Source organism: Panthera onca, chromosome D1 (assembly GCF_046562875.1).
Source record: "Panthera onca isolate mPanOnc1 chromosome D1, mPanOnc1 haplotype 2, whole genome shotgun sequence".
In the NCBI taxonomy this organism is placed as follows: domain Eukaryota; kingdom Metazoa; phylum Chordata; class Mammalia; order Carnivora; family Felidae; genus Panthera; species Panthera onca.
Genome location: NC_138348.1, coordinates 27,619,832 through 27,641,619, shown reverse-complemented (window position 1 = coordinate 27,641,619; position 21,788 = coordinate 27,619,832). Strand labels below are relative to the sequence as shown.

At 44.5% G+C, this 21,788-nt stretch overlaps 1 protein-coding gene across 2 annotated transcripts in view; it reads left to right on the top strand.

The window, feature by feature from the left end:
• The window catches only part of KIAA1549L (KIAA1549 like), a 267,293-nt gene that overhangs the window by 176,093 nt on the left and 69,412 nt on the right, over positions 1–21,788 (top strand). For both annotated transcript variants that reach the window (XM_060606310.3, XM_060606311.3), the window contains exons 10-12: positions 3,664–3,835; positions 13,958–14,121; positions 20,960–21,150. In XM_060606310.3, the coding sequence (XP_060462293.2) occupies positions 3,664–3,835; positions 13,958–14,121; positions 20,960–21,150 (527 nt within the window). The remainder of the gene's footprint in view (positions 1–3,663; positions 3,836–13,957; positions 14,122–20,959; positions 21,151–21,788) is intronic.

The window sequence follows — 21,788 nt, the reverse complement described above, 5'->3', positions numbered from 1 at the left end:
CCTGAGACAAGCATCATCCCTTGAGGGAGATTCTAGGTCCTCCATTCACAGTTGGTGAATTTGGCCCCTTGTCCTCCTAGATGCTGCTTTCATTCTAAGTCTTAGTGGTCTGTGACAGCCTGTGACCAGGTGAAGTGATGGTTTATTTCTTGTGCCAGGTTTATGGTTTACCCTCTCTAGGGTCCATGTGAGCCCTATAATTCACACTTCTCCAAATAAGAGAAAGGAAGTCGTTGGGACTCAGACAGTGAAATGGGATTTGCCTCAGCTGAAGGGAGAGAAAGAACGACCATATAATCCTGGTGTTTTTTGTAAACCTAAGAAACCTAATCCATTCTACATGTATAAAACAGCCCACCAAGGTATTCTTTCCTCGTTTCTTCTGTGTAGTCAATGTGATTGGCTCCATAGCTGCCTGGGAAGTCTGAGTGAAGTGAGTAGGGATTTATTTCTGCAAATCCTAATTTATAAAGGTGGTAACATAACCCTTGGAGGAATCTTCGTAAGACGAATTGAAATTGAAATTGAGTGAAGGTATTAAATATTTGAATGCGCATTCACCTTCTACGTGGTTGTACTAACACTGTCCTTACCTCCTCTCCTTTGAGGGACAGGAATGCCGTGGCCAATTTTCCCAAATAAAATTTGCTCTTACATAGCTTACATCATCCTTCCACCCAGAGGCCTTTCTTCTGGGCTCAAATAATTTTAAAAGATGAGCCACCTTCATGAAGATGGAAACTTGTATGTCTGGAATTTAAAGATGTTCCTCTAGTGAATGTATCTGAAAAATTGAGTCTGAAGAAGAAATACATATGACCAATAAACAATTTTTAATATTTAACTCCACTTGTCATCAAAATAATACAAGTTTTAACTACCACAAGATATCGTTTTCACCTACCAAAGATTTATGATGGTACTATCCAGGGTTGGTGAGCATGAAGTGAAATGGGTACTTTCAAACACCGTAAGTGGGTATGACCTTTGTGGAGAACCAGTGAGCAATTTAGACAAGTACCTCTGGGATGGTCACAAACTTACTCCTGGAAATACGTTTTGAGGAGAATAGAGGTGAACACAAAAACCAGAAAGTGAGAGCAGTGTCTTTCAGAGAGTGTCCAGAAAAATGGTCCTATGAGGTGCCTTGGGGCAAAGAGGCTCTGTGGCCATATCAGTTTGGCAAGGATTCATCCTGTAGCCCCTTCTTGAAGATTCCCAAGGCCTGTTGGCATACCAAAGGCTCTAAAAAGACCTGTAGTAAAGAAATTCCTTAATTTTGGCCAACATACTAGTTTGGAAATTTAAATGCCGATAAGACCCTTGTTTTTAGTAATATATTTCTCCGACATTTTATTATGAACATTTTTAAGCCCACAGAAAGAAGTTTTATAGTGAACACCAACAAATTCACCATCTAGGTTCTAAAATTAACAGTGTGCTATGTTACTATTTTATATTTGGTAACATACTCATTTCCATAGCACAGATCAGTTTGGTCTGTTCTAGAGCTTCATATAAATGGAAGTATATTCTCTTTTGTATAAAGCTTTTTTGACTCCATGTAGTGTTTTTTGGGTTCATCACATTGTGTTATGCAGGAGCTTATTCCTTTTTATTGCTGAATAATATTCCCTTGTATGAATAGACTACAGTTTACTTAACCACTCTTCTGTTGATGGACACCCAGACTTTTTCCAGTTTTCAGCTACTTTAAACAAAGCTGCTATGCCCATTCTTCTACAAATCTTTCTGTAGCCATATATTTTCATTTCTCTTGAGTATGTGGGAGTGGAGTTGCTGGTTCATAGCGTTGGTGTATGTTAGCTCTGTGACAAACTGCTAGACCTTTTCCCAAAGTTTACCATTTTACACTCCCACCATCCAGATGTAGAGTTCCAGTCACTCCACACCCTCATCAGCACTTGGTATTGTCAGCCCTTATTTCAGTCATTCTGCTGGGTGATAGCAGTGCCTTTTTTCTCCATTGAGCATTTTGTATATGCTTATTGGCCTTTCAGATAGTATCTGGTCAGATTTTTTTTAAACCCGTTTTTTATTGGGCTGTAGTAATACCTATTTTTAATTGTTATGTATAGCATACGTACAAAGGAGTATAAAGACATGTAGACTTCAAAGAACACCAATAAAAAGAAATCACAACCCAAAGTAAATTACCCTTACCTTACCCCAGAAGCCTTTTATGTGTCTTCTCTGATTATACCTACTCCCTTCCTTTCTATCAGAGTTGAGTGTGCTTCTGAATTTTGTTTTAAGTCATGCCTAAATTTTCTGTATAGATTTTACCATCCATGTGTGTATGTATCCCTAAAGAGTACATCATTTGGTTTTGCCTGTTTTTGAATTTTATATTCAGTGATTTGTTTCTTATCAGGCTTTTTTATTCACCCATATTGATACAAATAGACATAGTTTATTTATACTACTCTATAATATTTCATTGTGTGACTATATCATTAACTCATTAATCCATCCTACTGTTAGTGACTTTTGAATTTTCCGAGTTTTTGCTCTTGTGACCAATATTGCTGTAAACATTTCTGCCATACCTTTTAATATCCTATGAAGCTCATAATCTGTAATATACACTTTGGAAAATACTATACTATAATGTTTATCAGTTGTTAATTATAGTAGTGAAAACTTGATAACAAAGTAACCATTCAAAAATGAAGTGTTTGTTGAGTTTATGAGGCATGCATAGGACAGAACATTATGTATAAAAATTTATGTTTTGTGTATTTATAATAACAATCAATTAGCTACAGTACTGAAAAATGAGTAACAATTTGTTTAACAATAAGTGATTTGCTAAATAAGTTTATGAGGTGTGCATCAGAATGCTGTGTAGAAATTACCATTTATGCTTTTGTTATATTTAAGGTCATTTAAGGATGTAAGTAAAAATAGCAGTGTATGATTCTAGATAGAGAGTGTGATAAATAGCTTTGTAAAATACTAAATAAAAGGTTTGTGTGGAAAACCAGCAATGAACAGAAGCAAATGCTCCAAGATAATAGTAATTAGCTTGTGGTAGAGGGATTGGAAATTGTTTTTATTTTATTACATTTCTTGATGGCTTTCTGTATTCTCACACTTTCTGTAGTGAATATGTATAACTTGTCCAGGGAGAAAAAGCAACAAAGGTTATTTTAGAAAAAAGAACTTTGAGTCTCCAAGTACTGCTTTTATCAGAGATCCTTTGAATTGCAGACATATAAGTTCATTTTTTTTTTTTCCCTCTCTGGCAATTGCAGGAGTTTGAAATTAGAAATCTTGTTTGAGAATAACCTAACATGCCCTGAATTAATGTGCAGGCCTATTTTCAAATGAGGCCAGAGTTCTCTGGAGGCTGGAAGACATCACCATTTCAGCGTTTCTTCTCCAGTCTCAAGCTGTTCTTTCCAGATGTTCATATTTTCAGAACCTTTTTCTCCTCCCTGTCTCCCTTTCCAGCAATAGCAGCGCTTCTTGGGATGCTGGTGATGGGGAGGTACACAAAGGTTGAGCTCTAAAAAATACGTTGTGGGTCCAATTAGGCACCGAAGGCTTCAGCAATCAGGAGAGAGCCTGCTGATCGCCCAGGTGATTGCAGGGTCGGTACAAGATGCCCTGTAAACATGGCCTCTCTTTTTCTGAAAGATGGTAAAGATGCAACGGGTGCCGGGACCCAAGGACCCGGCGGAGCTGACTTACTACACCCTGTACAACGGGAAGCCATTGCTGGGGACCGCAGCTGCCAAGATCCTGAGCACCATTGACTCCCAAAGGATGGCCTTGACCCTGCATCATGTTGTCCTTCTGCAAGCTGACCGTAAGGGGATAGTCTTTCCATTCATTATTTTTTAATGCCATTAAATGTTTCCTGCAAATTAAAGTGATTCCCCAAACTCACGTTAATGGACCCAGACCTAAACATATTTTGTGTTCTAGAAGGTTCTTAAATCAGTCAGCTATTTCCTGTGTTGTTTGAAGCAGTAGGTTTTGGGTAAGGGATATGTTTTGGATACTAAGATGATGATAATGATATTGCTTTGTCCCTAATCCTACCCACTCTTCCTCCTCACCATAGTCCTGTGCACAGCTAGAAAAATCGCCACGGCTGAGATTATATTGTCTTCTGGGGAATTAAAGATAATTTGATTCAATAAGCATTTATAGAGTCCTGCATGAACTGTTCTCGGTGCTGGCGGACATACAGAAGTGGTTAGACCTGGTCACTGACTTTAAGGAGCAGAGAAGGAATTAATGAGGATATAAAGGAGCAGAAAGCGGGTAAATGCAGTGAGGAGGCAGAATGATCCAGTGCTCAGCAGAGGGACAGTTTGCTCTGAAGGGCCATCAAGAAAGAAAGAACAGAGAAAAGGTATTAAAAACAATAGTTGCCTCCTCTGTGGCAGGTACTATGCTTGTTGCCTTACATGGATTTTCTCACTTTCTCCTCTCTTTGGAGCATCTTCATTCAGCTCCAAATTCCAGATGAGGAAACCTAGGCTCAGGAAAGTTAACTAACTTGCTCAATATCACAGAACTGGTACTTGGATCACCAGGATTTGAATCTGGATCTATGTGCCTTCAAGTGTGTGTTCTCAACTGTATCACATGCTAAGATTTCAGCAGGAGGAGAGGAAAGGTATATATTCCAGAAAGAGGGAGAAACATGAGAAAAGGAAGGGAGGCAAAAAGTGCCACACATACTTGAAAAACAAGGGGTTTGAGTTGCCTGGAGAGCAGACACGTGAGGAAGAGTTGATGAGCTCAGAAAGGGTTTTGCTTGGGAGACTGGGGCCTTGGATGGTGGGAGAAGGAGATCATACGTAATACAGTGGGCTGTGGGGAGCTACTGAAGACTTCTGTATGCAGGAGTAGTGTCATTAGAACTACCCAGTATTCAGGGAGGATAACCTGTCAGCGGTGTCCAGGATAAGAGCAGCAGGACTAGTGAGGAGGCTCTGCAGTGGCCCCGGCATTGGGGACCCAAACAAGGTCTGTAAAGAAAACGAGGATGGGGGCAGTGATGAAGATAAGAGATCATGTGGTAGACATTTTAGGTTTGGTAGCCCGCTGAGCATCAGGGGATGGAAGGTCATCTCCCATTGATTTCCTAGTTGGCATCCATGCTCCTTAAGAACCCGATGCCTGGTTCATGGTTTTCCTCTTCTGCTCATCTCTTGCCTTCCATCTGCGGTGAGTGTGGCTTCCATGTTGATGCAGATTCACTCCTCCTTGGCCAACAGATTCTCACAGACACACCTTTGCCTAGAAACCATGGTCATCCTGTGCAATCTTGTCTTTGAAATGATATTTTAAAGCCAGATTCTCGTCTTTTGTTCCTCTCTCCTTCCCTCCCTGTGGGCTCTGTCCCCATCTCTGGTCAGGTCAGCTACTTGCTCCATTGGTTTTGCTGCATCCTCTTTATGTGAGTCCCCCAGGTTTCCATTCTCAGCTCTTTCCCCCTCTCCAGGTAGAGAATAAATTATAGAGGAAGGAGTGAAAAGCATGGCAGGTGCCCAGGTGAGAGGTGAAGGTGGTAGGGGTAGAGATAGAGACCAGACAAGTGTATGGATTTGGCGTATTTTGAGGGACAGAGTTGATGGGGCAAGATAATGGATTCTGTGTGTGGCAGGAGGAGGTGAGGGTCAGAGGAATCAAGGGTGACTCCTACGTGTTTGCTTGAGTGCTGGTTGTAGTGTCATTTGTTGAGATGCAGAAGATGCAGGAAAGAAAGAGGTTTATTGGGGCTAGAGCAAGAGTGGGGAGGTGGAATTGAGAGTTTGGTTGGGACATGTTAGGTTTGAGATGTCTAAAAGACATCTATGCAGAGCTCAGGAGCTAGGACCCCAGATTCATCAACACAGGTGACGGAACTAAGGGAGCAGGTGAAATTAACCAGATTAGCCATGAGTATAGCTGGGTAATCCACATGAGGAAAGAGCTGGGGCCAGCAAAGGACACTGAGAAGGAGTGGCCAGGAAGATGGGAGGAAGCCCAGGAGAGTGGGGTCCAGAAATAAGCAAAAAAAGGAATGTACTGGAAGGAAGTGAGCTGCTGTGTCAACTTCTCCTGTGCTATAAGGGCAGAGATTAACTGGATTTGGCAAGGTAGAGATTGTTGGTGACTTTGGTAAGAGTGGTTTCCAGGCAGAGTTGGTGGCGATGCTTAGCTAGGGTGGATTGAGGGGAGGATGGGGCTGGGGAAGTAGTGACAGCAAAGGGGAGAAATTAATGGTGCAGTTACTGGAGAGGCACATGGGAGATACTGGGGCACAGCTGAATATCGATGTGTTACTGTAATAGGGAGAAATAGACGATGCAGAAGAGAGAGACACGAACTGTCTTGGAGTGAAGTCCTTAAGTGGACAAGGTGGGTGGCAGAAGCGGAGGGTTCAGACCCAGTGAGGAGCAGGGGCAGCTCATCCTTTTGCACTGGGAGGTTAAGCAGAGTCCAGGGGTGTGGGTGCTGGTCAGGTAGCCATTCAGTTATGGAAGCCTGAGGACATTTTCTGTGATTGTTTCTGCTCTCTTGGGACAGAATGAGGTGAGGTTGGCAGGTGAGGCTGAGGTTGTGTGTGGGGGGTGTTTGAGCAAGGGTGCAACAGTATCCACTGAGAATCTGCCAACTGATTACAGAAATACCTTAAGATTGGCATGTCTTGGGGCGCCTGGGTGGCTCAGTCGGTTGGGCGTCCGACTTCAGCTCAGGTCACGATCTCGCGGTCCATGAGTTCGAGCCCCGCATCGGGCTCTGGGCTGATGGCTCGGAGCCTGGAGCCTGCTTCTGATTCTGTGTCTCCCTCTCTCTCTGCCCCTCCCCCGTTCATGCTCTGTCTCTCTCTGTCTCAAAAATAAATAAACGTTAAAAAAAAAAATTAAAAAAAAAAAAAAGATTGGCACGTCTTCCCTCCTCAGGCTTCACTGCTGTGTGCAAACCATTTCTTCTAGTCTCTCAATATCCCGATCCTTCGAAGCTGCCTCCCCCTCACTGCAGTCTCCTCCAAACACCCTGCTGTTCCCCATAATTCACTGGACACTTAAACCCGATTCATTGTCTTTTCCTCTCCATCGCCTTTCCTGTCCCCAATCCATCCTCAGTGCTAACCATTTGGTTCTTTGACCTCCTCACTTCTAATACAGGCCTTGTGGTACTTGGGAAGGGGCAGGAAAGGGGAGCTGGCTTATTTACAGCAAAAAAGTGAATGGAGCATCAGGAGGAAGGGTTGAGGCTCTGGGGGCTTTGCCAATGGTGGTTGATGGGAAACAGTGGAAAGTTTGAGAGCGTGGGCAGGAGAGACAGATTGTATCAGACTAGAAGGTGCATAGAGCTTTCTGGAAATGAGAGTTGGGAGGCGACTATGCCTGCCTGCAAAGTGGCTGTCCCTCAATGGCACTTCTCTGTTGCCTTCATGGCCACTTGGTCCTCTCCATTCCTGTCTAATAACTCACAAATAAATGTGTTTCCTTTTCTCCATTTCACTGTTATCTCTTCTTGGGCTTTGCTGGTTCTTTCCAAATGACTCAACCTCAGACACTCTGCTGTTAATGTCCTGTCCGTACTGTAATTAGGGTTATCCTAATACACAGATTCTGATCTCACATCTACTCCATTAAAAAAAAAATTGGTGGCTCTCCATTGTTCACAGAATAAAATCTGAACTTCTCAAAGTGGATCTTCCGAGCCCTTCACAACAGGTACTTAACAAATGTTCAGGTCTCTTCACAACCTGCTCTCCGGGCTACTGTTCCAATCATACTGTCCATTTTGCTCTCCTTCCTACTTCATGCTTCAGCCATACAGGAGGATTCATTCTTCACGTTCCCTGGTCCTCTGAAGCCATCCCTGTCCCCATCTCCCTTAGTGCCAGACGCTTCCACTGCCTTTATCACGTGGGGCCAACGAGTTGTTTTTGCTCTCTGTCCCTCATAAACTCCCTGAAAGCAGGTACCACATCTCATTCATCTTTGAATATCCAGCTCCAGCTACTTCCTGGCTCTGTTCTTGTGAGAGCGAAGGACTGACCTTTGCTAAATGTCTCTGCCAGGCCCTGGGCGAGGCATGTGGTGGAAGACACCACAGGTGAGCACTTGAGAGCAGAGTCTTTGCAACATGGCAGACCTGGATTCATACCCCAGCTCTTCCACTGTCTAACTTTGGAGCTCCAGGAAAAAAAAAAGACCCTCTCTAACCTTCATTTTCCTCATCTGTAAAATGAGAATATAAAAAAGCCCTGACCTCACAGAGCTACTTGGAGGGTGAAGCAAGATAAGTATTGCATGTAAGGGGCTTTGTACACTCCTGGGGCACCTACTGAGTGCTTCGTAAATGATCCACTGAATGTCTTATAAGTCATCTATAAGGTAGAAGGACTGAAGGGGAGAGAGACTGAAGGAGGAAAGGTGACTTGAAGATTAGGAACCCCTATAATTCAGAGAAAAGTGTGCTAGTGATGAAAATAGGAAGGGGATTGGAGGGGAAAGCATTTCTGGAAGGGAGAAGGTAATTGATTCACTTTGGGCCATGTTGAAGTTAAAGTGATGAGATATTAAGGGCCGCTATTCAGATACTGAGGAGGTGTTACAGGTTATGGAGGGGGTGTTGTTGGGACTCAGGGTGGAGTTCAGGAACGTTTTGAGAGGTCAAGGCTAGATCTCAGGAGAGAGGTTAAAGTTACATGATAGGTTTTGAGAATGTTGTATATACAGGTTAGAAATAAATTCCCAGAGAACATTCAAGGAGAGTGCAGAGCTGGAGGACAGACCCTGGGAAATGCCTCCATGCTCAGGATCAAATGAGGAGGAAGCGAAGACCAATGAAGAAGAAGAGAAGCAAAGATGTCTTAAATCTCACTTTCCCTTAATAGTTTTGAAATCAGCCTGCAATGTGAATCTGAGGTCAGCACCTTAAATGGAGAGTCACGGTGTTGAACGAACAGCTTGTCCCTCTGAAGGGAGAGTGTTAACGTTCTGTGGGTTCCAGTATTTTCTAAATCACTGGGGCCACCTTGCAGTGCCCTGCATGCACTGCCCCCTTGACTCACATCCCCTCTGAGTAACGGGACAGTAATGACTGCTACAGAAGTGGCCGCATGTCCGACAGAGGTTTTCATCTGCTCCGTTTGCAGGATCTGGAGTGAGGGGCCCTTCAGAACAGTGACCCAGCTGGTGGAGTAGGGAAAATTCTCCCCAAACTGAAGCTGACCGGAGTAGTATACCTTACATGGCCATCAGACATTATTTCAAAAAATGTCACTTTAAGAAAGTGAGAGACTGATCCTTTGGCAAAGGAAATTTGTGTTCATTCATTCTTCCGACAAATATTTTTGAGCACCTGTTATGTGCCTGGTGCTCTCCTGGCACTGGAGACAAACCCCCTGCCCTCACAGAGCTTACATTCCTGAGTAGCAGACCAAATAAGCAAAATAAGTAAACAATATGTTAGATGCTAATAAGTGCCATGGAGAAAAATTAAGCAGGGAAGGCCAGGGAGTATCAAGGAAATAATGGTCATGATTTTATTTTATTTTATTAAAGTTTATTTATCTATTTTGAGAGAGAGAGAGAGAGAGAGAGAGCACATGCGCACAAGTGGGGGAGGGGCAAGAAGAGAGGGAGAGCAAGAATCCCAAGCAGGCTCCGTGCTGCCAGCACAGAGCCCAACACAGGGCTCAGTCTCATGAATTTTATGATCATGACCTGAGCTGAAACCAAGAGTTGGACACTCAGCCAACTGAGCCACCCAGTGTCCTTAATGGCCATGATTTTAAATGTCTGGGGGTTAAGAAGATCAGTGAGTGACTGCCTGAGGCCACCTAGGGACAAGGTTCCAGGCAGAGGGGGAGGGTTTGAGACCCAGCAAGGGTGTCACTGATAGAAGAGAGTAGCAGCCAGGAGGTCAGGGTGCAGGTGAGGGGTCACAGTTACTAGAGCCCCAAGGGCTGCACCCTGAGTGGAATGAGAGCTACAGGAATGTTGGGCAGGAGATTGACATGGACTGAGTGCTCCCCAGGGCCCTGGGCCCTGAGCCAGCCCCTCCTCTGCATACACACACACACACACACACACACACACACACACACAACACCTCCAGGCATGTGTGTTAACTTAGAACTGACAAACTGTATTTCAGAGTGGTGACTTTTCATAAAAATGTCTAACCTCCCCGTGGCTCAGTTTCCTCACCTGCAAATTGAGGGTAAGAATAGCACCTGGGCAAAGAACCTATCCCAGTGCCTAAGGCACAGCAGAAGGTCAGAACATGTTGTCCCCCCCTTTCTTATCCTTTCTGTATTGAAGTTCTTGCAAATTAAATAACCATTCATGCCTCTTCTGTACATGACTTGCAGTTTTAGATCACTATGCCAATGAATACATTAGATTTGAGTGATTTCAGTTGACCTAACTTTAGTATCTCTTTGACCATTAAAGGAATTTATTAATATACCTAAGATAAATATATTCTTTCCATTTAAATAGAGGTGAAAGGATTTTATATCCTGCACCAGGAAGGAACATACATATACACCAAAACAAAAAAACAAAGTAAAAGCAGAACACATGTAAATATTAAGTCTTGCTAATGAGATATTTATTTAGGGTATCATGTTCTGATACACTATACATTTTTCTTCATCAGGATAGAATAGCATAGGCAAAAGAGGCATATTATTTTTTTTCATAGAAACCCTTAAGTTTTAAAGAATGTTAGTGGCATAAAACTCACATATAAATACTAAATCGCTAAAAGCAGTAGCAATTAAATGTTTGATGTCACCAGAGGCACATTATCTAATGAGCTGTTTTCAGAAGTTAATAATGTGATTAATCACCGATTGATAAAAACTACGGAAAAGAAGCCTTTTTTGTCCTAATAGAACTCCAAATCCAAGTGCTGCTTGATGAGAGGCAGATCTTGGCTAATAAGTTACCAACTGAAGTCAGAAAGGGTGGTTAAAGTCAGAGAGAAAAGACCAGCTGACTCACCGTGTGGCACTTACCAGTGGGGTCTCTAAATTATTCCAGAGCCTTGTCCTCAGCTTTGTGAGTCTAGTAGCCCTCAGAGTTCAGCAGCATCAGGAAGACCAACTTATGTTAACCAGACTTATAAGGGATTGATATGTAAACCAGACTGGTAGTATATTAATTTCAAATATAGGCTAGAACTACCAAAGAGATGGGACTTCTTTAACTGGCCATTCCTTTTTGCCATATGAAAACCTATATGGGGAGCTGAGTTGCAACAGGGAAAATGGTAGTTCATTTGTACCTTCATTTGACTTTTAATTGAGCACCTACTGTGTACAAAGCCCTGTTCTAGGCCCTGGGAGCATAGCAGTGAACAAGAGACAAAAAACCTCCCTGCCCTCTTGGAGTGTACCTTTTCGTGGAGGAGCCAGGACAGATGATGAAACAAATACATATGTATCATGTCAGATGGTAATGCCTGCTTTGGAGCCTTACCATTCCATTTGTGGCCAGGGGCCTGCTGCATGAGCACCACCCAGAGCTTGTTAGAAAGGCAGAATCTCAGGCCTCACCCCAATTCACAGAATCAGAATCGTACATTTGAACAAGATTCCCAGGCAATTAGCATGCACATTCAAGTTTGAGAGGCACTGCTTTAGAGAAAAATTAAGTAGGACAAGGGGGATGGAGAATGCCAGGGTCAGGGATTGCTATCTGATAGAGGGTAGACATAGTGACATTTGTTTAGAGCCCTGAAAGAAGTAAGGGAGGGAGCCATGTATATCTAGGCGAAGAGCATTCTAACTGTAAGAATAAGCTGGTGCAAAGGCCCTGAGAGAGGAGCATGTCCAGCGTGTTTGAGGAACAATAGGAGGCTGGTAGGCTGGAAGAGTGAGTTAAGGGAAGAGCAGTGGGCGGTAAGGCCAGAGAAGTAACCAGGGTGGTTGGAAAAGCAGATTACTTATGGTCTTCTAGAAATTATAAGGACTCTGGCCCTTACTCTGAGGGGAGTGGGGGCCTCTGGAAGGTTTTGAGCAGAGGAGTGTTGTGATCTGAATTTCTAAAGGATCACTCCAGCTGTTGTGTTGCAAATGGTCTATAGAGGACAAGGGACAAGGTAGGAAGCCATTGCAGTAATTCAAATGAGAGATGTTGGTAGGTTGGACCACAGTGGGTGTAGCAATAGAAAGAAGTGAACAGATTGTGGATTTATTTGGAAGATGGAGATGACAGGGTTTGCCAATGAATAGGAAGTTGGATAAGAATAAAAGAGAAGGGTCAACATCAGTGGCAAAGTTATTGCCTTGAGCAACTGGAAGGAAGGAGTTGCAATTTATTGGACTATCACAAGAGCAGGTTTGGGGGAAAATTGAGAGTTGGATTCTGAACATGATAAATTTGAGATATCTCTTAAGTACCCATTTGGAAATTTGAGTTGGCGAATCTCAAATGGCATCCATGGTAGTTGGATATAGGAATCTAGAGTTCAAGGTAGTGGTCCTGGTTGGAGATCTATACATGAACACAGATGGTATTTAAAGCCATGAGTCTATGGGATCATCTAGGGTATAGGAGAACAGAGAACTTGGGTAGGATTGATGGACAGTATCACTAAACCGAAACAGCCAGTTGCAGCCATCTTGTTCACCACGATAGACCTGTCCCGGCTGGATTACCTGCGTCTGCCAGTTGGGGCACATTCCTCTGACATGGACAAGTTCTTGCCTGCCCTTTGGCTCTCTTTTCCAGATTTCCTATAAACCCACTCCCTTCCAGTAATTATTTTCCTAGACAATTGTTTTGGTTACTGTTTTCTTTACTCTAGTTCTAAGAACATATTAATCTTTTTGATTGGACAGAAGTATCTTCCAGGCTTCCCCGCCAGTGAGCATAGGGGAGACTCATCCATTTCATGTCAAGGGCTTTTTCTTTTTTCTTACATCTTCCTAACCCAACATAACAAAAAGCTGAAAGAACTGTATGGTGAACACCTGTGTCCCCACCACCTAGAGTCCACAATTAGCATTTTACTATGCTTTCGTTATCACATATTTATCTCCCTGTCCTTCCATCCAGCCATTAATCCAACTTGTTTTTTCTTGATGCATTTCAAAGTAAGTTGCAAACATCAGCAGACTTCAACTGTAAACACTTCAACATGCGTATTGTTGCCTAGAATTCAATATTTGTTTATGATGTTTTAGGTAAAATTTACACAGAATAAAATGTACATATCTTAAGTATACTGTTTGATGAGTTTTGACAAATGTATACACCTGTGTGACCCTAACCCCTATCCTGATATAGAGCATGACCATTACCCTGTTGCCCTTTGCAGGTTAATTAATTCCAACCCCACTCCCACAGAGGCACCTACTCTTCTAATAACACATTCTTCCTGCTGACAATAGCTTTGGTTACTTTTTACTCTGGCTTTGAGAGCAGCCTGATCCTTATGATTAGACCAAGGCATTTCCAAGCTTCCCCAGCCAGCCCATGGGGGGTTAGATCCACCCACTCAGCTATGTTTATTCATTGCTCACTTGGAGGGTGGCTTCACTACAGTATTTAGAGTCATTTCTCTGTAGCCTTGCCTCCTGCCTCTAATCCAACTCTGACCCTTAGACTTTCTCTCTTCTCTTTGGATTCATAGACATTACTTTTGGGGAAAATTGATACCAATCCATCTTCCTCTTTCTCTTAAGAATAGTGAAGGCTAGCATTTATTGAGCACCTAGTAGGGACCACACCAAAGCCCCACATACACCCCCGTCTCTCTGGTGCCTTACAAAGTGATAATCCCGTTTTACATACGAGGAAAATTGAGACTCAGAGACCTTGAATAACTTGCCCAAGGCAAGGGCCTTTCTGATCCCAAACCCTCTTCACCATCTCATGACTTGGGGACCAAGGGTGTGGGGGCTGCTTTCCCCCTTCTGGTGCCCCTTGTCACGTGCCTCCTTCTGCTTTTCCCACAGCCGTGGTGAAGAATCCACCCAACAACCTGTGGATCATCGCGGCAGTGCTGGCACCCATTGCTGTGGTCACGGTCATCATCATCATCATCACTGCTGTGCTCTGCCGGAAGAACAAGAACGACTTCAAGCCGGACACCATGATGAACCTGCCTCAGAGAGCAAAGGTGCGGGAAGTGGTAGCTTTTGAGGTCATTGCAAGTACCTTCAGAAACATTCTGACAAGCCCTATCTTGAAGGAGACCCTTTATTTATTCAGATTTTTAAAAAAACTATAGCAAATAATACATAACATAAAATCTACCACCTTAACCATTTTTAAGTGTACAATTCAGTGTTTTTCAGTATACTCCCATCATTGTGCACCATTTATGTTTATCGTCAGGCCATGATAGCTAATGCTTACCTAATAACGCTCTCTCTCTGAGCCGTAAGTACTTCTGACGGCTTTACATACAGCACCTCCACCCTCACAGCAATGCTTTAAGGAAGAGCCATTGTTTTGCAGGTGAGGAAACTGAGACACAGAAAATTAGGAGCTGGATAGACCTGAAAGGGGCTGTGGAGGCCATCTAATCTGACATCGTCCTTTTCCAGAGAAGTAGCTCTAAGATCACACAGTTTGTAAGTAGCAGAACTGATGGTAGAACCAGGGCTTTTGGCTCCTAGTGCAGGGCTCTTCTGGGCACATGAGACTCTCAAAATTTTCCTTCTTCCATTGACCGGAGTGACTTATCTTCAAAGGCTGCCATGATGGGCAAGCTGCAGAGTCTTGGCTGGGCAGTCATCACACGCTGGTTCGGTGGCTCAACTGGAGGCTGGCCGGGAGCCCGTGCACCCTGCACAGCCTCCACACCTCTGGTGACGGGGAGGGGAGTGGACTGAGGAAACTCCCAGCGCTAATTTTCCAGTCACATAGCTCCCTTCATGATATCCCCTCGAGGGAAATACAGTAATCTGTAATACCTGATCTTTAAATAATGCCTTACAATTTGCTGGGTTCTTCTGGGTCTGTGACCTCGTCTGCTCATCACAGCAGCCCTATAAGGTAGATCATAGTCAGGGCAGGTTTTATTATTTTCACATTACTGTTGAGAAGGCTAAGGAAAGAGAGGCTGTGGAGATTTGTCCAAAGTCACATAACTAGCAGCAAAAGGAGCGACTCGGGCCCATAGCTGTGTCTTTGGGCTCTTTCCACATTATACCCGTTCCTGAGCCCTGAGATTTGGCAGGTAGACTCTTCCTCCATCACTGAACTTCTGAGCTTTGTCCACCTGTGCAGGAATGAAACAGCAAAAGGAATTTTCATTCCATTGGAATGCAGGTCAGGGAGATAGTCCTTGCCAGCAGTCATGCATGCCTGGTTCTTTCTGGACGATCACACCTTGCTTCAGTAAAAGAAATCAATTGAATTTTATCGTTTGTTAAACGAATTCACCTGTTGCAAAGCTGCAGTTTGATTAGACGCTCTGTCTACCAAAGAGCCAAACTCCAAAGAATGTTGTTCTGTTTCTGTTGACACAAAGGGCACCCGCTTTCCAGATGCAGCACAGTGTTGGCCATCGCCCAGGCAGTGACAAATAAAACTGTTCCAAGAAGGGGGTCTTTCATTTCCATCTTAGCTTAGTTACAACCTGAGCCTTCCAGACATAACAGTAATTACCAGAATCTAACTGCAGCCGAGTCCAGGAATGCAAAACATGCCATACTGAGGTTGTAAATGGCAACTCTGTGTTACAGATTAAGCCAAAATTTTATTAATTTGCTAAGGTGAGTTGGGCAGCACACGATTTCAGTGTACCTTCTGGCTTGAAAGCTGTTTGGAGCTGAAAGAGATTCATGTTTGTGGGTTGTCATAGCCCCTTTTATGTTCCTACCTGGTGAATTGTGCTTGAAGAGATACGTGGCCGATGTTGAAAATCAAGCCAATTTATGTTCCAAGAGAAGACTGAATTCACTTGTGTGTGGTAGCTCTGGTTGTTTTCTCCCTCAATGAGGCTGAGCTCCGCACTTTGATTTGCAAAGCTCCTTTATCACAGGAAGCCAGCGGGGTGGAACTGCCTCTTTGTTACCGCAGTCCTTCTGCCCTCGCAACCCAGGGACACTGCAGTGTTGGAGAGGAGAGAGCTGCCCGCGTCGCATCTCACACCGTGTGTGTGTGACCAGAATTCATTTAATGCCAAGGAAAGAGGCGGAATGAAAAAGTTAGCCTTCGTGACCACTCCATAGCGTGGGAGGATGGTCTCCTAGTCTCCAGGGACATCACCGCGTCTTTAGAATGCAGACGGCAGTGCCACAGGACATTCCCGGGGATCCCTGCTGAGTCTCAGTAATAGACTTGACAGGCTAAGAGGAGCTGAGTGCAGCCGTCCTGGGAGCTGAGGCCAGGGCGTGCACGCCCGTACCCTTCTTCGGAGACAAGGTACCATAGACGTGACCCTGTTACCATGGTTGTCAGCTGGGCTTCTGTAGGTAGTGTTGAGAAAATGATAAACGCAGGAGGGCCAGGTGTCAGGGCTCTCGTGAGCTTCTTTCTTCCTGGTTCATTTCTCTTTACTCTTTGTCATTGGATTCACAGCCTTTGCCCAGTGTTTCCCTTCATATAATTGATGAGAACACAGCTTCCTGGAGCAGGCAGCCTTACAGGACAGTAGGTAGGGCCACATCCAGATGCAGGATGGAGCATGGAGGGCCCACAATGGTTGGCATGACCATCTGCCCGGGACAGGTCAGTCACCCCCTGAAGGTGCCCAGCTGTTTCCTCTTTTTCACAGACCGTGTGGCCTGTATTTAACCTCTTTGTGCCTCAGTTTTCCCATCTGTGAAATGGGGATGATAACAGTGTTTACTTATAGGTTGTTGTGAGGATTGATTTTCGTAAGTTACTTTGAGCTGTGCCTGGCACATAAATATTACATACAAGTTGGCCTTCATTAGTATAAAGGTCCTTTTTTTCTTCAAAGGTCTGGATAGCATGTCTACCTTTGAAATTGTTGAGGATTATTTTGATTTTCTAATTTTACAAAACTCGTTGAAGCAGCTATAGATACTTCATTATGTCTTAATAGTATCAGGGGTCACGAGGGTGTGTCCAATGGCAATTAATTTCAGGTGATTTTCAAACTGAAGACTGAAAGACCACTACCCATCAGTCAGAAGAGTGAGGGACTGGTCTTGAGTCTTTCACCACTTAGCTGTGCGATCTTGGGCAAGTCACTGGACTTCTCTGAGCTTTTGTGTTCTTGCCTGTTAAACGAAGACTATGATGTTTGCCCTGCTTCCTCAGAGGGTGTTTGTGAGCACAAAATGAGGTGTCAGTGTTTTGAAGGCTGTCAGGACTGAGCATATGTGAGAACTGTTATTATTAACCTAATAACAGTGGCCACCCTTGAAGCCTGTCCTTCCTTAATATCTCTGTTTCTGCTCACTCACCATCAACCCAGTCCCCTGAAGTATCTAGCAGGTAACTTCAACACAGTGTGAAGGGTGAGGTGCCAAATCCAGGCCGAGTGGGGGCAAGAGGGAGAGGACCAGAGCCAGCTTGCTGTCCTTACTAGGTTCTTGGGAAGCCTTAGCTGCCATCGGAGACTCTCAGTTCCTCACAGACAGGCCAGTAGTCTCAACATGGGAGCCAGGCCAAGTACGGTAGCAGATGCCCAACCAAGATGGTAGGCTGCAGGATGAGGGGAAAGGCCATGGGAGGAATCATCAGGCAGTGCTCAGATGTCCTGGCTCTGCATCACGCAGACCTGGGTGCAAATCCTGACCCCACCCCCGACCAGCTGGGTGAGCCTGAGGAAGTTGCTTAAGCTCTCCGACCCTCAGTTTATTTATCTTTAAAATGGAGACTCATAATAATGCCACCCCCTTGAACTGCAGTGCGGATGAAATGTCATAATTGACATCATGCATTCAGCACTGTACCAGTCATACCAAATAAGGCTGAAACTGTGAATGCCTTGAGGGCATGGACTGGCTATTATTCATCCTCATATATCCAGCACCAGGCACAGTCCGAGGCAAAAGCCAGTGCTCAGTAACTATAGTTGGCACTATGCTGAATAGGCTAATGGGGGCATGGGAGGATTATGGAAAAGGTACCAACAGGAAGCGTGGCTGAGCAGGTGGGTCCAGCCAGACTGCAAAGGGCCTTAAATGCCTTGCTGAAGACTTTGAGTGCCGTGAAACACTTTTAAAAATTTTTTTCTTAATGTTTATTTATTTTTGAAAGACAGAGTGTGAGCAGGGGAGGGGCAGAGAGAGAGAGACAGAATCTGAAGCAATCTCCAGGCTCTGAGCCATCAGCACAGATCCCGATGTGGGACTAGAACCCACGAACTGCGAGATCGTGATCTGAGCCGAAGTCAGATGCTTGACCAACTGAGCCACCCAGGTGCCCCAAACCATTTTTTTTTTTTTAACGTTTTATTTATTTTTGAGACAGAGAGAGACAGAGCATGAACGGGGGAGGGGCAGAGAGAGAGGGAGACACAGAATCGGAAGCAGGCTCCAGGCTCCAAGCCATCAGCCCAGAGCCCGACGCGGGGCTCGAACTCACGGACCGCGAGATCATGACCTGAGCTGAAGTCGGCCACTCAACCGACTGAGCCACCCAGGCGCCCCTCAAACCATTTTTTTAAGTAGGCTTTGCACCCAGAGCAGAGCCGAATGCAGGGCTTAAACTCAATACGCTGAGATCAAGACCTGGGCTGAGATCGAGAGTCAGATGCTTAATTAACTGGGCCACTCAGGCGCTCCCGATGAGAGACTTTTAATGGCAGAGTACATGACTTGATGTGGTTTTCAGGAAGATAACTTTGGAAGCTGGTCAAAGGAACTGAATGGAAGCCACAAGACCAAGCAGGAGACAATGAAACAGTGGACCTGGGGAGAAAAGCTCAGCTTCTAGAAACATTTCAGGTGAATCCAATTGGTGACCATTGGTTGGAGGAGCTGGCAATTCAGTAGTCTAGGAACATGACCAGGTTGTTCGCAGGCTCCATTCTGTTTCATGTGGCACCACAGGAGGGAGGAATTGAACAGACAAACACTGTTTCAGAAGCACGTTCCCGGATCCTGGCACGGAATGTCCATGGTCACCATTTGGGTCAGAGTGTGTGTCTCAGTGAAGAGGAAGGGCTGAGCACACTTTCCAGAGTGAGTTTTCCTGGGAATTGGGGGAACTGTCCATGGCAGAACTACAGACAGCTTGAAATAAGGAAGCTTTGCTGGATTTAGCAATAAAACTCCGTCTTGTCCTGAGATGTGGTAGTAAGATTTGATAGGCTGGACCACAGTCCTAGACCATTCCATTTGGCTGGAGCCTCTCTGTTACATTTCTTAGCTAAATTCACTGCTGAAGGAGGGGCTTCTCTCCATGTCAAGTTCCAATGAAACACACATGGTGGAGGTGGAGTTTCTTCCCCAAATTTTCTTTTCTTTTCTCTTCTTTTTTTAAGTAGGCTCCATGCCCAACATGGAGCCCAATGCAGGGCTTAAACGCATGACTCTGAGATTAAGACCTGAGGTGAGACTGTGGGATGTTTAATGGACCGAGCCACCCAGGCACCCCTCATCTCCAAATTTTCCTGAAAAGAATCACTGATTTCTATTTCACCTGGTCTATGATTTAATGGGAGGCTAACAATATTAACTATTATCTATTGAGCACTTACAACGTACCAAGCACTTCACTAAATGCTGAACATTTACCTACTTAATCCACGCAACATCTCTTTGAGGGTGGTTAAATCACTTCCACATACTTACACATTTGATCCTGTTTACCCTGCTATGATCTCCATTTTATAGGTGAGGAAACTGATGTGCCAAGAATTTCAGTGTCTTGCCCAAGGTCACCTAGCTAATACATGGGAGAACCAGGATTGGAACCCAGGCAGTCTGCTTTTGGAGCTGGTGCTCTCCACCACCCCACTGTCCTGCCTTAAATCTGTGTTGTGCTGCTCTGGTGTGTAAAGAGAATAGAGACACTCCCAGGAGTTGTTAAAATACACCTCTTGGTTTTTTATTGCCCCACTAATAGATGTCTACTGGGCTTTGTTCACAGCTGCCCTATTCACTTGGGATTTCAGACATTGTGCAATAAAAGCCTTGCTAATTACCCACTAATGAATCATAGGAGAGCCATAGGTCTGGATTTGAGTGATTCCATAAATTCCATTTTATTATTAATAATTGTACTGCTTCACATGTGGAAGCATGTTTCTTTCCCTCTGTTTTCAGAGCTGTGATTCCCCTTTAATACTCAGGTGTGGCCTAGGTACTGCAGATCTGATTATCTTCATTTCTCAGATGAGAAAATTGAGGTTCAGAATTCCAGCGACTTGGCAAAGTCACACACCCCTTACTATGCATAAGGCCATGTGAAAGTAGGGTTCAGGGATGATGAGATGTTCCTAGGCAGGAGATGATACAGGACCTATTTCATATAATAATTAAGAGTCTCTAGCAGTATCCAGTAACTTAAAATTGGTCATTTAAAATTCTTTGGGGTGCCTGGGTGGCTCAGTCGGTTAAGCCTCTGACTTTGGCTCAGGTCATGATCTCACGGTTTGTGGGTTCGAGCCCTGCGTCGGGCTCTGTGCTGACAGCTCGGAGCCTGGAGCCTGCTTCGGATCCTGTGTCTCCTCTCTCTGCCCTTCCCCCACTTGTGCTCTGACTCTGTCTCTCAAAAATAAATAAATGTATAAAAAATTTTTTTTAATTCCTGGAAGAAGTTTGTTCTCACACACATATTTGCATCTTGTTTACACTATTCATTTTTCCAAGTAAGTCTTCCCCTTAGAGATTCTATAGCTAAGTGGAATTAGCACAGATTCTGATTTCGCAGATAGAAATTATGAGGGAGATTTGGGTTAACTCTCGTTCATCAGAAAGCTAAGTATGGTCCTGTCACATGCACTCTCCTGCCCATCTTCTCTTAAAGCCGTCATTATAGTCACACTTTGCCAAAAACGTGACCACAAATCTGTTTCCTCTTTGCAGCCTGTGCAAGGCTTTGACTATGCCAAGCAGCACCTGGGCCAGCAAGGGGCGGATGAGGAGGTTGTCCCTGTGACTCAGGAAACGGTGGTCCTACCGCTCCCTGTTAGAGATGCTCCTGCCTCTCAGGAAAGAGACATCGCCCAGGACGGAAGCACCATCAAGACGGCCAAGTCCACCGAAACCAGAAAGAGGTAGGCATGGGATCAACTTCTGCCTCTCCAAATCAAAAAGGGAAATCATTGATGGTGAGAGCAGTGGAAGCCTCAAGTTAATACCACTTTTCTCTTTAAAAATTCCCGCCTTCCGGGGCACCTTGGGTGGCTCAGTTGGTTGAGCATCCGACTTCGGCTCAGGTCATGATCTCACAGTTCGTGAGTTCAAGCCCCACATAGGACTTGCTGCTGTGAGGGCAGAGCCTGCTTTGGATCCTCTGCCCTCCTCTTTCTCTGCCCCTCCCCTGCTTCCACTCTCTGAAAAAATAAAATAAACATTTAAAAATAAATAAATAAATAAATAAATAAATAAATAAATAAATAAAAATAAAAATTCTCCCCTTCAGGGGTGCCTGGGTGGGTCAGTTGGTCGAGGATCCAACTCTCAATCTCGGCTCAGATCATGATCTCATAGTTTGTGGCTCTGAGCCCCACCTCAGGCTCTCTGCTGACAGTGTGGAGCCTGCTTAGGATTCTCTCTCTCTCTCTCTCTCTCTCTCTCTCTCTCTCTCTGCCCCTCCCCAGCTCATGCCCACTCTCTCTCCAAATAAATAAATAAACTAAAAAAAAAAAACTCCCCTTGGGGTGCCTGGGTGGCTCAGTCAGTCAAGCATCTG